The sequence below is a fragment of the Lissotriton helveticus genome, chromosome 1_1 (assembly GCF_964261635.1).
Source record: "Lissotriton helveticus chromosome 1_1, aLisHel1.1, whole genome shotgun sequence".
Lineage (NCBI taxonomy): Eukaryota > Metazoa > Chordata > Amphibia > Caudata > Salamandridae > Lissotriton > Lissotriton helveticus.
The window spans coordinates 706,556,473-706,571,848 of record NC_136057.1 but is presented as its reverse complement, the minus strand read 5'-3'; the positions used below and the strand labels follow the sequence as shown (position 1 = coordinate 706,571,848).

General features: G+C 39.9%; 1 protein-coding gene across 1 annotated transcript in view; it reads left to right on the top strand.

Moving 5' to 3' along the window:
- PTPRQ (protein tyrosine phosphatase receptor type Q) overlaps positions 1 to 15,376 on the top strand; it is a 1,500,794-nt gene that overhangs the window by 912,689 nt on the left and 572,729 nt on the right. The window contains exons 36-39 of the mRNA XM_078647981.1: positions 1,465 to 1,633; positions 5,247 to 5,525; positions 9,047 to 9,340; positions 12,173 to 12,448. Of these exons, the coding sequence (XP_078504107.1) occupies positions 1,465 to 1,633; positions 5,247 to 5,525; positions 9,047 to 9,340; positions 12,173 to 12,448 (1,018 nt within the window). The remainder of the gene's footprint in view (positions 1 to 1,464; positions 1,634 to 5,246; positions 5,526 to 9,046; positions 9,341 to 12,172; positions 12,449 to 15,376) is intronic.

Genomic DNA, 15,376 nt, shown 5'->3' with positions numbered 1-15,376 from the left:
TCCATCTTTCCATCTTACTTTCTTCCTGTCTTCCTCTTCCTTTCTTTTTATTTAATTTGTATTTTTGTCTTTCCTTGTTTCTTACTCCTGTGTTACTGCTTCATTTCCTTCCATCATTTCATTCTCTACTCTTTATTTCTTCCCTTCTTCTTTCTTTCTGTTTCGTCTTCCTCTTTCCTTTTTTCTTGCCTTTCTCTTTCTTTCTTACCTTTATTTCTCTAAGGCAAGATGCTGACAGCAAATACCAGAGTGATTGGCTTCTTTTTAAGTCTGTGTTAGCCAAGGGATTTTGATTTTACAAAAATTTTGTGTATAATATAGTTACCTGTAGGGATTTCCTTCTTTTTTACCTTCCTCTTTACTTTTTTGTGCTTTCCTTCCTTTTTTCTTGTTTTCCTTCTTTTTTCCTTTTTTCCTTTCATTCTTTCTTTGTTTCTTTCTTTGTTTCTTTTTTCTTTCTTTCTTCCTTCCCCATCTCTCTTTAATACCTTCTTCTTTCTTTATTTCCTTCTTTATTACCTTCCTCTTTGAATCTTTCTTGCCTTCCTCTTTCCTTCTTTTTTATTTCTTTTTTTCTTTCTTTCTTTCTTTCTTTCTTTCTTGCTTTCTTTCTTTCTAACTTCCTATTTCTTTCCTTCTTTCTTGCCTTCGTCTTCATTTCTTTCTTTCTTTCTTTCTTACTTTCTTTCTTTCTTTCTTACTTTCTTTCTTTCTTTCTTTCTTTCTTTCTTTCTTTCTTTCTTTATTTCTTTCTTTCTCTCTCAAAGACAAGAGTCTGATAGCCAATGCCAGACTGACTGGCGTTTTTAAGTTGTGTTAGCTGTGTTGATTTTACTAAATTATATGTCTGACAGTATATAGGGGTTTTCAGACAGACTTCGACAATTAGTGTGTGGTCTCTCATTCCCTTTTTTATTCCACCCACTCCAACATGTGCCAGCCCATTCAGCTTCTTCACTATGAGTTACAACTTGCTACCCTTTCACTAGGAGGACATCAACACACAAAGGAATTTCCTTCCGTGCCTGAAAGACTATGGCAATGTGTGGTATTTTGAGACCAAAAGAACATTTTTGCCATTAGCCGATGTCTTTGTTAAGATTGATGGTAGCCTGGCAACTTCCCGAACAGTACAGTTTTGCAAAAACCATCAGAAAACAAACCACTGCTTGTTTAAAATGGTCATTGCATTCTAGCTCCACTCTCATATTTTGTTTCTCTGTGTTAGACATGTGGCTCAATTTGCCATTTGGTGGGATAAAAACTCATTTGCCTTTATTTTTCCAAATGAAGGCATGTTTTCTCGAATAGAAATGGTAAGACAATATCAAGCAAGCCATGCTATTGAATGTTTCTTTGAGTTTTCTTCCTTTTAAGTAATCTCTGCACCCCCCCCGTATTTTATTCATGATATGCCTAATATCTTTGTGTATGGTTAAAACAAAACCCCTTTTTTTGTTTCAGAACTTTACAAATGATGATATCGGCCTAGAAATTGAGAATGTGAGTTTGTCTGCCATTTTAGACAACCTAGCTACATTTACTTCCTATGAACTTTGGATAACATCAAGCACATCTATGGGAGATGGAAACCAGACTAGTGATTCAATTTATGTGTATACTGATCAAGACAGTAAGTAAAACATATTGTATTCATTCGGCTTTAGATACATTGTGTTCATTTAAATAGAGACAGTCAGATGGGAAAAAATGTTTAGTAGCACATTTAAATACCAACCAGCATGACCAAACGGCCAGAACGATAGTGGCAAAACACTTTGATGTGTTGGAAATATTTTGTTTTAATCTCAGATGCTGTATTGCATTCCAGAATACAGTAGCGGTCGGTGTGTGGATTGAGTGGAGGGGTGGCAGGGCCTGGAGGTGAATGGGGGGCAGGTGGACATAAAATATATATTTTTTTAACTGCTTACTTGCGTCGCTGTATTGCGCCCTCTGTTTTCCATGCACAGGCTCCCAGAGTGCACTGCGGCCAGTCCTTATGCTGCTTGCATGCTGCTGAAAGCAGCATCTGGATTGGCCTGAGCGTCGATGGTTTGTTCTCCTAGTTAGACTGGAGCCTGTGCCTGCTAACTCCAACCTGGCAACGCAGTTCAGATTGGAGAGAGTTTCAGTGTGCATTATGGTTTGGCTGGCCTGAGCCGGCAGGCCAAACCATCATGCACACTGAATACCAGTGTAAAACATTCCTCCACCAGCCTGTCATCACCCTGGCCCCGCCACCAAGACTCCGCTCTGAGAGAAAAAATATAACGTTAATAAACAAGAGTTTATTATCGTTTTGTTTTTCATTTTTTGGGCTGCTGGTAGGTGAGTGATGCTCTTCCGCCATAGCGGAGGAGCCGCCGCTGCCAGAATATGAAACCATAACTCCTTCTGCGCATCAATAGATAAAGGAGCAATGATAAAGTGTCAGGGAATAGAAAAAATCCAACTGAATTGTAAAGAATGAATCTGTTTGGAAGATTTTTTTAAGGGATTTTAACTTCAATCTTAGCAACTGAGTAAAAGGAAACTACATGAAAGCTCAGTGCAAGAACAAAAAACGCATTTATTTATGGACCAATGTGTCCAACTCAATTGTGTGGCATTTTGCTGGCTCACAAAACTCAATTAAATGCTTCCGAACCTATAAGTGGGGAGAGGACTAATTTCCTAACTTATTTCATGAGATCACATTTAGGGCCCAACCCCGCTTGATTAGAGGATACACACCCGCTATGCATCTGCACCTATCAACCCAGTGGGTGAAAGATACAACCTTGATGGTGTTAGAATGCTACCACCTTCCTCCACCTGGCGATGGGAAAAATATCCTCTATACTGGGTGAAGGGCTTTGCTTGTAAATGAAAAGAAACACATTTCAAATAATAATTTAGACATACCAGTGCATTCAGCAATTACATGCTGATAGCTTACATGAACAGCGGAGTATTGGGTTCTACAATACCAATGGGACATGTTCCTGCAAAGGACAAGCCACAAGGAGGGTGCTGAAACTCTCTGGGAACGAGTGATGAAGATGTCTTCACCTGCCACAGATACAAGCCCACCTCACCGCACAGTACACATTTTGCGTTGGGAGATTAATGTGTGTTGTATACAGAATACACGCCCAAAGCACATTTAGAAAATGTGCTAAATTATTTTATAAGTTTACACATGTGTAAACCTTTTCCCTACATATAAGGTTTGCTGGAATTTGCAGGCTGTGAGTTTTCATCGTCGTCCCTTTCTATCTAATCCAAATAACAAACTCACATGTCCAGCGCTCAAATTTCTTTTGCATCTCCCTATACCAATTCACTACTAATCCTCTATTGGTTCTGGAGTACATACTACTGCCCAAATAGTAATTCGACACCTTGTCAGGGGTAGTAACCGCTATATAAATTCAATTACAACTACAATGTAAAAACCTATTTCATACATAATCTCGAACTGTTTACAAACATATGGTCAATCAGATCTGTGGAACAAATTAATCCAATTCTTCCTAACACGCAGAACACAGAGAGTCAGGCTACCACTGTTCCACTCGGAACCCACAGAAATCAGCTGCGGAGTGCCTCAGGGCTCCTCCCTGAGCCCCACTCTCTTCAACATCTATATGGCCCCGCTCGCTGCCACCAGCAGGAAGCACGGGCTCAACATCGTCTCCTACTCCTGCGACAGCCAGCTGATCTTCTTCCACACCAAACAACACACAGTCACCAAGAGTAACTTCCACGAGTAGGTTGTGGCCACCTGGCTGAAGGACAGCTAGCTGCCTCAAGCTAACCTCAGAGAAGACTGAAGTCCTCATCTTGGGATCCACCCCCTCTGCTTGGGACAAGTCCTAGTGGCCTGCAGATCTTGGACCTTCGCCCACACCCACAGATCACGCAAGAAATCTTGGCATCATCTTGGAATCCTTGCTCACCATGAACTGCCAGATCAATGCCGTCTCATCATCCTGCTTCCACATGCAACACCTGCTCCAAAAGATCTTTAAGTGGATCTCCATGTTTTCAGAAAGACGGTCACCTGTGCACTCATCAGCAGCATACCTAACAAAGGCAACACGCTCTATGCCGGCCTCACCCAGAAACTCCTCAAGAAACTGCAAAGCATCACAAATGCCTCCGCCAGACTCATCCTCAACATCCCCTGATGCAGCCACATCACCAGCCACCTGAGAGACCTCCATTTGCTCCCAGTAAACAAAAGGATCCCCTTCAAGCTCCTCACACACACCTACAAAGCCCTACATGACACAGGAATTCAATTCAGGAAGTACCTCAAGACCTGGCTCTTCAACTGAACCACAGTGCCTTGAGACAGATCTGCAGTCCCACATCCCACCAGGCTCCTTGAGACGCTTATGGATGAGTAGCCACACTTTACAAGCCACTTGATTGATTGATTGAATAATTGAATACTGAAGGATTGCGTGCCAACATGTCAGCTTACATACATACGGGTGTAACTGTGTACATGCCTAGCTAAAACAATACTGGCTGTGATCTAAATTAAATTTATGTCTGGCTTGAATTTCATATGATCGCATGATGAGTGACATACCATACTCTAGCTACCCATTATTTGGTTTGGCAAGATTCCTTACAGCAGGATTCCAGCACTCTAACCAAATTCGGCCATTATGACCTACATTTTAATAGTCAAGATATTCAAATAATAAGTGTCTCTCGACATTAAAGGGTTATGCTGTATGGCCGCTGTCTATAAATGCCCCATGTGGTCAAGAACCCTTTTTATGACATTAAGTGAGAAACTGATGTAAAATGTATCATATTGTTTGTCCTGCTCATAATAGTTATTACAAATTAGAATCAAGCATGTGAAAAAAGTACTAATCATGCACAAATCCCTGGCATAAAAGACCAGTTTTAGCTTGTACATCATTTTATGTTTCTAACAGTTCAATGTGAATTAACAGAAAGGTGGTTATACATTATAAAATGTAAAGAAGAGTATTATTATTTCCACAACGAGAAGTGTCGGCTTTCTTATGCTACTTTGCAAAATGTTTCTTCTTGAATATTGTTTATAACATTGCATTGAATTACATAACTGGTTCTCTATTACAGAATATAGAATGAATGCATTCAAAAAAGCGCATACAAGATTAAATATTGTTAAACTTTAATGGCGTTTTGCACCACAGTTGAAACTGTGATATTCTCTGTAGCTCATGTTCTCAGTTTTTTTCTTGCTGCTGTAGTTCCTGGAGATTCTGTTCGAAACCTGACTGTCCTGTCCAGAACATCTCAAAGCATTCTTCTGTGTTGGCTGCCTCCTCTGAAGCCTAATGGTCACTTGACCAGCTATGAACTCACACTAAATGACAACCAGACTTTCCTGATTCTTCCTGGACTATCTATCACTTCCTTTAATCTCACTGGTCTTAAATCCTTTACAAAGTATCAGATAAGGATATTTTCCTTTACCGTCAAGGGTAGAGGACCTGGGATACTCTCCACTATCGAAACAGAAGAATCCAGTAAGTATCTGTTGACTTTCTAATCTTCAACTGTACTTACTTCTGTTTTTATCTACTTTTACAATACTTTTTTTAATTGTTTTTCTCCTCTTGAGGCTATGGATTATAAATGTATTTGCAAAAGTTACATTTAATTTTGTGTAAATACGTTTCGGTTACAATACCGAGTCCACCAATAATGCAAACACAATTTGAAGTGGGCAGGATTTAATGACGAAATCAGTCAATAAGAAAGTAATAGGAGCATTTTGTATATTTTATACACGTTTTAGATAGTGTCTTATTACAGCATTAAAAAGATTAATCTGACAAAGCACTCACTGTTGTTGAGTGATGACTACACCATTTGCTAGCTTATGTGGCGTTTCAGTTGAAGGGCGTTTGGTTGAGCAAATTCAAATAGCTTGATTTTTCCTTAAATTAACAAAAGGTGTTTAGAGGCCTTCCTGTAGTTTGGCAATTGCTTTGCACATGCTTTTGTAACCTAGTCCTCGTCAAGCAACTAGGGGTCTGATGTACAAAACACGTTTGCGATTTCTAACCCTGCAATTGATTTAAATTAAAGGGTTTGCGACTGCAAAAGAGTATTTTGAGGCATACAAAGTCTTTCTGACTCACAAAACAGAATTTTTGACGTTCCAATTCATAATTAGGAGGAAGCCTGAATTGGCTGTCCTCTCTTCATTGTGAAATCTAATGACATGAAGCAATGCTTTGTGGCTTCAGCTGTGGATACACATCATCGAACAGATACCCACACATGTCAGGGAAGTTTCCCCTTTGTGAATCATGCCATGTACCTCTCGTGGGACAGTCACTGGGGCCACTGATGCTTCACCAGAAGTCTTTCTAAATGAGAACTTTTTAAGTGGCACCTGAATCTTTAAGAGAAATGCTCTGGTTTAAACAAATATAATTATAATACTATCGGAATTCGAAAATAGTGGTGGAGGTCGTCTGTTCTTTCTTGCTGCAATCGCTGCATTTGTATGCAATCACAGATGACCACAAATAGCAACTTGCCTAAATGATATTCAGTAGGTGTGTTGTTTAGCACTGCTTTTCGAAATGATATTTTGCAATGCAACCTTTTAATATATAGGTAACATCACAAAATGACAGGAAAGTCACAAAAAATGGTGCACATGTTGCATCCACTATTGTAAATGTGACATATCTACTCAGATTCGCAACATTTCTGCTGTCTCCCAGCCCTGGTGCACTGTATACAGCCTAACGTCAGTGCAGGCACCCTTGCACCTTGGTGCAAGGGTGTCTGCGTTACAGCTAGGATTGTTTTAGTGCAGGAAGGGACACCTTCCTTTACAAAAACAATCCTTAGGGTCATATTCGTCTTTCAAGGAGTGCTGCAGAATGCAGCACGCATAGAAAGAGGGCGCAATGAGGAGAAATAAAGATATTTCTTCTCATTATGCCTACCTCAGGGAGGCGTAACTTTTTGCAGCATTCCTAGGGTTACTAGCATTCATAAATCTTGGACTGTAGCAAAAACCATGGATGGATGCATGGGAACAGCCATGCTCCACCCGTGGAACTCTTTCCTGACGCAAAATACCGCAAGTTAGAGCTATGCAAGGCCTTGCATTACTTTGAGGCAGAATTACTAAGGTTTTGCAAAAGGATTGCATGACTTTTATCGAACAGCCTCATCGCAAAATTCTTTTTTGCATTTACTAAGCCACTTTGTGTGGCTTTTCTTAGTTTAATGAATACAAAGTAACCCAAGGCAGCATATATTGCTTGGCTTTGCAAGGGGGCTAGTGTTGGCGCTGGGCTGCACACATTGTGCCAGCACTAAGAAATAGAGAAAATGTGCCATATCTTCGTGGATATAGTGCATTTCTGCTCTCTGCCTTTTACGCAATGCAGCGCAGCAACTTTGTTTATTGGCCTGCGTGGCATGAAATATAAGCAAATTTGCCCCCAAGTTACTACAGAACAAATCAAAGCCACACAAACTACTTAACAAAGGCCACAAATTATTTCACGTTGGAGCGGGGCCATAGAAGTAGTGTAAGCCTGGCACAAAACCTTGGTAAATATGCCCCTCGCTGTCAAGATAAGGTCGGCAAAATAAGAAATAGTAAATAAAGAGAATAAGAATTTGCTGAATGGTTAGAAGTTTGGAGCAGGCAGTAACTTGACCTGAATAAAAAAAAGCAAAAGAGTGAAATGTTTCCACATTTAATTACATTCCAAACCACATTTGAAAACAATCTATCCCTGTGATGGCTGCGATTGCTAATGGGTCGCCAATTGCGACCTACTTCATAAATATGCATGAGGTAGGTGTATTTGCGACCCACTAGGGATCTCATATGAAACTCAAAAGAGTACTCAAGGAATACCAATTTCCTAATTGCGATTCGGAGAAAATCACAATTATGGAATCAGTATTTCTAATGTTTGTACTTCTGGCCCTATGTTAGTACAAATGTGCTTCCCTAAAAATATGTCATCTTGCCAGTACATTCCACTGGAGAACGACTCATGTACACAGAATTAAATAGAGTTGAGACACATATGATACTAAACATTCTCTCAGGAGCAGGATCCAAAATATTACATGAAAATAAAAGCATTTTCTATTGCTTTCTTTTCAGACGCTTGTATCGTTATAATATATAATACACTACACTATGATTTTCTCTGAGGGAATTCATTACAATATTGTAACATTCAACATTCATGTAACTTTCTACAAGAAAGAAAATAGCAACTTCGTGATATATTTCAATAATTTATTTTCTTTGCACAACATTTTCTTGCTTACTTTTGGTTGGAAGGAAGGATTTCATTAATAATAATACAAACATACGAACATGTTTACTTCTGTCAAAACGTGCTACAGAATTTGTCCTTTCAATGTTACATCTGTTAGTCACAGAAAAATACAGTGGACAAGTAAACTAGGCAGTTTTAACTAATTCATGGTAATTTACTATTTTGCTGAGAATGAATCGCATGCACATGTATTTGTTGTGCATGCTTAAAGCGTATTTTTATAGCAACTAAAAATGTATATCATATACATTTCTAATTCGTTAATTCGTTTTTATCACTTATAGCCGCAAGTGAACAGAGTTGAAAAGTTGGCCTTCCATGGTAGCATCTCCCCTTAACTGTTTCCCTTTAATGTCTCTAGTGTTGCATTTCATTTTTGAACTCAACAAATATCAAGTGAAAACAAAATAGCTGTTTTGCATTTAATCGAAAAGTGAAAAATAATTAAGGCTTCTCTTACCTTTAATTTGATCGATCTCATTTCACACCAAGCAGAAGTTTTTAATCTTTTCGAAATGTCACAGAAATACATTTCCTATTTGTGAGATAGAGATGTATGGTATGTTTTCATGATTACCTTTAAACTACAAGTAAAGCTATTCATAAAGACTATTTACACGTATAATTGGCATTTATATGTTTGTAAATCACATACTTTTCCCGAATGTGTAACTAAATTATGTAATGTTAATATTTCTCCTTTTTATGTGCTGTAGTTCCAGATGGACCTGTTCAGAACCTTAACTACCAGAATGTGTCTTCTACTGCTGTAAATGTGAGCTGGCTTCCACCCTCCAAGCCCAATGGCATTGTCTTCTACAGAGTCACTCTGAAATTACGGACATCTCAGGTTGGCCCTGAACTACTGAGACTTGTCACTCATGAAAACAGCAAATTGATTGATGGACTGAAAAAGTATACTGACTATATATTGAATATTACCCCCGGCACAAAGAAGGGGTATGCTGAAAGTCACACTCTGCAGTTACACTTCCAAACCGAGGAAGATGGTACGTTTTACCTTTTTTATCTTTAATGCTGACTAAATTAAAGAAACATGTTCTTTGATTGGAATGTTCAGTTTTGTTTAATTATTCATGTCTTTGATTTGTTTACACATGGGTAGTAACTGACCAATAGAAAAAGTACATCACCAATCTACAGTGTATAATCCAAAACCATACGTCTTATAAATAAAGACGTATGGTTTTGGACGCCAAGTAGGTCACTTAAAAGTTGGCATATAAGCTGCCAATCAATACAGGTGTTCGGGTGAAGCTGAAAATAACCTACACAAAAAGTTTAGAATTTTCAGTGACTTTGGTCTCTCAATTTAGCTGAACGTGCTTTCACTGATGTACCAGAAACACTTTCTGTGAAACTTTAATATTTCATGGCTGCCCACTCTACATTGTCTTTGTAGGGAAATGTTTGCACGAGGGGCACGTTTTTTTTTTGCAAATGTACCACACCCGCTTCACTCTAATTAAGATGCAAAGTATTTAGTTGAAGTGCCTTGCAAATGTCTGAGCAATTTTTCGATAGTGGTGATATACTCAAAACAATAATTTCATGATACTCAAACATATTTTGTTCCAAAAAGTAACAGAATAAAACGGTTCTTGCTCACAAGTATCCTCTGTATCTCACTATTCCTTTACATATTAAACAATGCTTTACCTGCAATCTGCTTTCCTTTTCTTTCTCCTTGTATTCCTATGGTATTTGTATGGTTAGAAATCTGTTTAAGTATCTCACATTGAAAAGAGTGGTAGGCATTAAATAGAAAACTCTTGAGTTGTTTATAGTAGAGGATTTTGTTGCTGTTGTGAAGGACTATTTTGACTGAGAAGAGGGACCGCTGACCCATACAGGATTTTGGCAGATAAACTACTTTTACTGGGCAATGAATATATTAATGAGCTGAAGGAATGATTAACTTTTTAAAGTTAGAGAGTGAATATTTGTGTAATAAGTACTTCAGTACCTCAATAAGTATACAAGAGTTAATAAAACTTGTCAAAAATGCACCTGTGTGAAAGGTCACTGATACACATAAAAAATATGGTAAGGTCCTTGCAATCAAGGGTCACTGTGACTAAGGGACTAATTACGAGTTAGACGGTCCAATGGGCTTTCAAACCCGTGGTGGCAGTGATGATCGCTGTATTATGAGTTTGACGGTTGAACTGCCATAGGACCACTGCTACCACTGGGGATCCGTGATCCCTCTGCAGGGGTCTGTGGCTGCAATATGCTAGCGGTACTGCTGCAGCACTGGCAAGCATATTACAAATTTCCTCACTGCAACAGTTTTCATGGCGGTGACCCCGCAGAGTATTGTATCAGTGAGGAAACTAAGAGGCCCCTGTTGCCTCTGGGCCATGGGTTGCATGCAGGGGGGCCACATGGTTTGTCCCCTGTCTCTGTGCACCCTCTGTTCCTGCACTGCATGGCCTGCACTGTTCATGCTGTGCAGGAGAGTGCTTTGGCACTCCCACGGCGGTGCCTTTCTAAGGCTCAAATCTGAGCCTCAGAAAGGCACTGACATGGGAGTGCCAATGCACCCCTTGCCAAGCCAGGATTAAACTCCTAATCTGGCAGGAGGTGTCTGGACGGCTTTGGCCGTCTCGCAGCTGTGCGCTGGTGTGCTGACTTGGTGCAAGCCTGCCAAAGTTCTAATCAGGCCCTAAGAGTTCCATGCGTGGCTTAAAGGACCTTTTCACTAAGTACAATAGGAGAGACTCAGTTATTTAGAGGAATCTTTTAAGAACCTTTATCTCCATGATATATATTGGAAAGGATTGTGTCCATTGCCTCTAGACTCATTAATGTGGCTTGCAGTGCAGCATTGTGCTGCCCAGTCACATCTCCCAAACTGCAGAGGTCATCTTTATCAACCTGTGCCTGCAGTTTCCAAGTGAGCTGCATCAGTCTATGTGACTATTGTGACTATTGTCCGGAGTCTATGAGATAAGATCCTCAGATACTACTTGTACTTAACCAGTCATATAGTTCTATAGTAGAGCTTGAAAACTCTTGCCTAATTGCAAAACATAACCAAATATGCGTTATAGTTGAAACTGAAAGTTCCACTAGCAGCTTATAATATATGATGACTCATTGGAAAGTAGGAGAACTATTTAGAGTTTGCTGGGTGTGGAGCATCTGCCAAAATACACAGGATTCCCCTCCCACCAAAGTTGTGGTTTGCTCGCCACCTAGATTTGGGCAAAGTGCCAGGAGTATTCTGTCAGAACTGCAGCTGGTTTCACTGACAGAAACATTTACCAGACTGCCCATTCACCACAGGACCTTTGGTCATTGCACTTCAGAACATCTGCCTTGTTTAGGTGGTCATTCTGACATACATTTTTCTTATTTGGGACCACCAAGTAAAGCTGGGCTGTGCTAAACAGGAAAAAAAACGAAGTGATTCCCAAGACCTGGGAGAAAATACCTAGCAAGTCAGGATATTTTATTTTTATTTTTCAGTAACTAACTACCACTTTGGGAGTTAGTTATTGAAAAACCAAACATTTTTGAGCAGGCGCATCAAAGATGGTGCTCATTCAGAAAAGGTTCAGTGACCCATGGATAAAGCACAATACAATATCTGTGGTCTCTTACACCTCAAGAATTGCTCTGGAGTGGTTGCTGTTTAGACTGAAAGAAACTCAATTGTACCCACTGTATATAAAACTCTGTACTGCGCAGACACTTGTGCATGAGGTTTAACAATCTATGCCCACTCTGTATGCCCAAACTGGCACCAACATTCCTTGAGTATTATAAATCCAGATTTGAGTGTATTTTAATATCTGTTCTTTGTACTTTTGCAGTGCCCGAGACTTCACCTGTAATCATTACTTACAAAAACCTTACATCTACCTCTGTTCTACTGAGCTGGGATCCACCCTTCCCACCTACCGGAGTCGTAACAGGCTACAGCTGTCACCTGATGGGACCAGAAAAGAATGATTCTTTTACTACCTCCATTAACTCCACCACATTACAAAATCTGTTACCCTTTACAGTTTATCATATCTCAGTAGCAGCAAGGACAAGCAAAGGCCTAGGCCCGGCAGGGCTATTTGCTTTTCATACAGATGAGTCTGGTAAGGCCTTTCATTTATTTATTGTCCCACTATATTCATGATTTGCTGCATGCATTTCAGTATGTCGACAACACTAATCAAAGATCAATACAGTTATGAAATCCAGAATGAGACTAGGAAATTAAAATGATTCTATTGTGTGCTACTATTTTTAGGGAGTTGGGCCAGCCCCATTTTCTCTAACTAGTCTTCCTAGAATGTCAGTACTTTCCATGAGAGCTGAGCAAAATCCTAATTTGACTTGCTCCTCTAATAGATTTTCGCACAAACCATATTTTCGATGGGTTCATGCCCCCTTTGATAAAGCAATGTGTTTTAGCGTTTTGGAGAACATTTTTAGTATCAGTGAAACTTGCTGGCTTTGTAGCTATGAAAATACCTTTTAGTATTCTTAATTTATCATCCTCATAAAGGATCGTGACACCAAACTAAAAGCAGAAGTTGATTAAGAGGGAGGGAGCACCCTAATGCTCCCCTGTCAGCTTTTAGCTCTAGAACTTTCTGAAGGCCATAATTTCATATGGAAAATGTGTCTGTGAAAAAAATCAGTTGTAAGAATGCAGGTGTTATTATCTGTCGACTGACACTATTTCAGCCTTGCAAGAAGAGTGCACTTCATTAATGTTTTGGAAAATGTGTTTCTGAACAATTTGAATGTTAAAAACGATATCTAACACACTGTAAAAACTAGAAATGGACACCACACCAGTTTAGAAAAATAACCAATCTTTATGTAAACCAAACAAGACCAAAACGACAAAAATGAAACATACATAACTCAAAATATCACTTTTAAAATGGTTAACCAATTCTGTCCATAGATATCTATGGATGTGTTCATTTTAGCACAAAGTACCTATGATGCATTAAAATCCAAGACATAAAACAGCCGCAAAGGAGGGCAGTGGCAAAATAGGCACTGTGCCTATTCTTCCAGCAGCGGACAGGTGATGCGTTGAATCTTTCAGCCGCACAGCAGGGCCTGCGTTGGAGTCGGAAAGAGAGTCTCAGACATCGGAGACACAGTGCTCTGGACTCCGGCTGCGGTGGTTCTTCAGGCCACAAACCGGCACTGCAGTGATTTTTTTCAGCCACACCGCGTTGGTTTTTCAACTGCACAGCAAGCTTGCAGCGGGAAAAACTGCATTGGAAAAGCGTTGAATGGATGCTTAAGTCCAGAAGCAGCAGAACCAACTCCAAGGGTCCAGAACTGGAATTGGCACCACTTGGAAGGTCAGAACAGTGCAGTGGAGTTCAGGAATGATGCCGACAAAGTCCTTGGAGAATCTTCTTAAGCAGGATACAAAAGCAAAGTAAAGTCTTTGTCCTCTCCATGACAGAAGCCGCCACTGCAGGCCAACCCAGCAAAGCAGCACTGCAAAGGGGCAGCACTCCAACTCTTCCTCTTGGCAGAGATGCCTCTTGATCCAGAAGTGTTCTAAAAGTCTGGGGTTTTAGGTCCAATACTTATACTCCTAGGATAGTCTTTGTATTACACAGATCCTGCCTTGCCCTTTCTTGGCTCCAGACACACAACAGGGGGTGGAGACAGCATTGTGAGAGGACAGGGACAGCTCTATTCAGGTGTTAATGACAACTCTTCCCACCACTAGAGCTCAGGAAGGCCCATGTTTGGAGTGAATGCACAAACAACCCAGCTGTTAGTCTAAACCGGACGTTGATTCCACAGGTAGACTGAGGCATAGAATGGTAAAGCAAGAAAATGCCCACTTTCTAAAACTGGTATTTTCAAACACACAATTTAAAACCATCTTTACTAAAAAATGTATTTTTAAATCCAGAGCTCAGAGAGCCCCAATTCCAAATCTCTATCTATTCCCTATTGAAAGTTATAATTGTAAGTTATGATTGTAAGATGTTTCAAGGCAGCTCCAATGGTAACCTATGGGAGAGATAGGACTTGCTACAGAGAAAAAATTAAATTGGCAGTATTTCACTATCAGGACATGTAAAACACACCAGCACATGTCCTACCTTTCACATGCACTGCACCCTGTCCATGGGGCTACATTGGGTCTACCTTAGAGGTGACGTACATGTAAAAAAATGGAAGGTTAGGGCCTGGCAAGTGGGTGCACTGGCATGGTTGACATGGCAGTTTAAAACTGCACTCACAGACACTACAATGGCAGGTCAGAGATACGTTTGCAGGGCTATTCAGGTGGGGAATGCAGCCAGTGACACAAGCCCACTAGTAGCATTTGATTTACAGGCCCTGGGAAACCACAGTACAATTTACTACAGACTTACCAGTAAATCAAATATGCCAAACATGGATAAACCAATCACCAATACAATTTACTCAGGGAGCGCTTGCACTTTAGCATTGATCAGGAATGATAAAGTGCCCAGAGTACACAAACCAGGAAAAAGTCCAGCATACCATCCAAAATACAGAAGTTAGAGGCAAAAGACAAGGGAAACCACGCCAAGGATACCAGGTCTAACATGCATCTTGACGATAAATATATTTTCAAGGTATGCAGATGAGGAGATAAGAATAGCAAATGTCTACTTCCCGAAATGCACATACCTTTCTATATTTTAGTCCTCTATATTTTGGCTACAATATTAAAGTATTGTGATATTCCTGTACTTGATATTCCAGACCACAACCTGTGCATGATAATTCAAAGTAATTCATAACTGCTTATACTAGCTCTTCCGGGTTAGCAGCTTCAAAGAGGATTACAGTGCCCCAGTGTCTCATTCTTTGTGCATCATGTATTTGGGTAGTATTTTGTCAATGTTAGTTGATATACTCTATGCATATGTTTAAAGAGATCTCTTAGCAGGCTGCAGGATTGCAATAATTTTATTTTCGTTATTGGTATCCATAATGAAGTATTGTAGTGTAGTTCCTATATTCCCAATAGGCTCTGCGCATTGGAATAACATATACTGTAC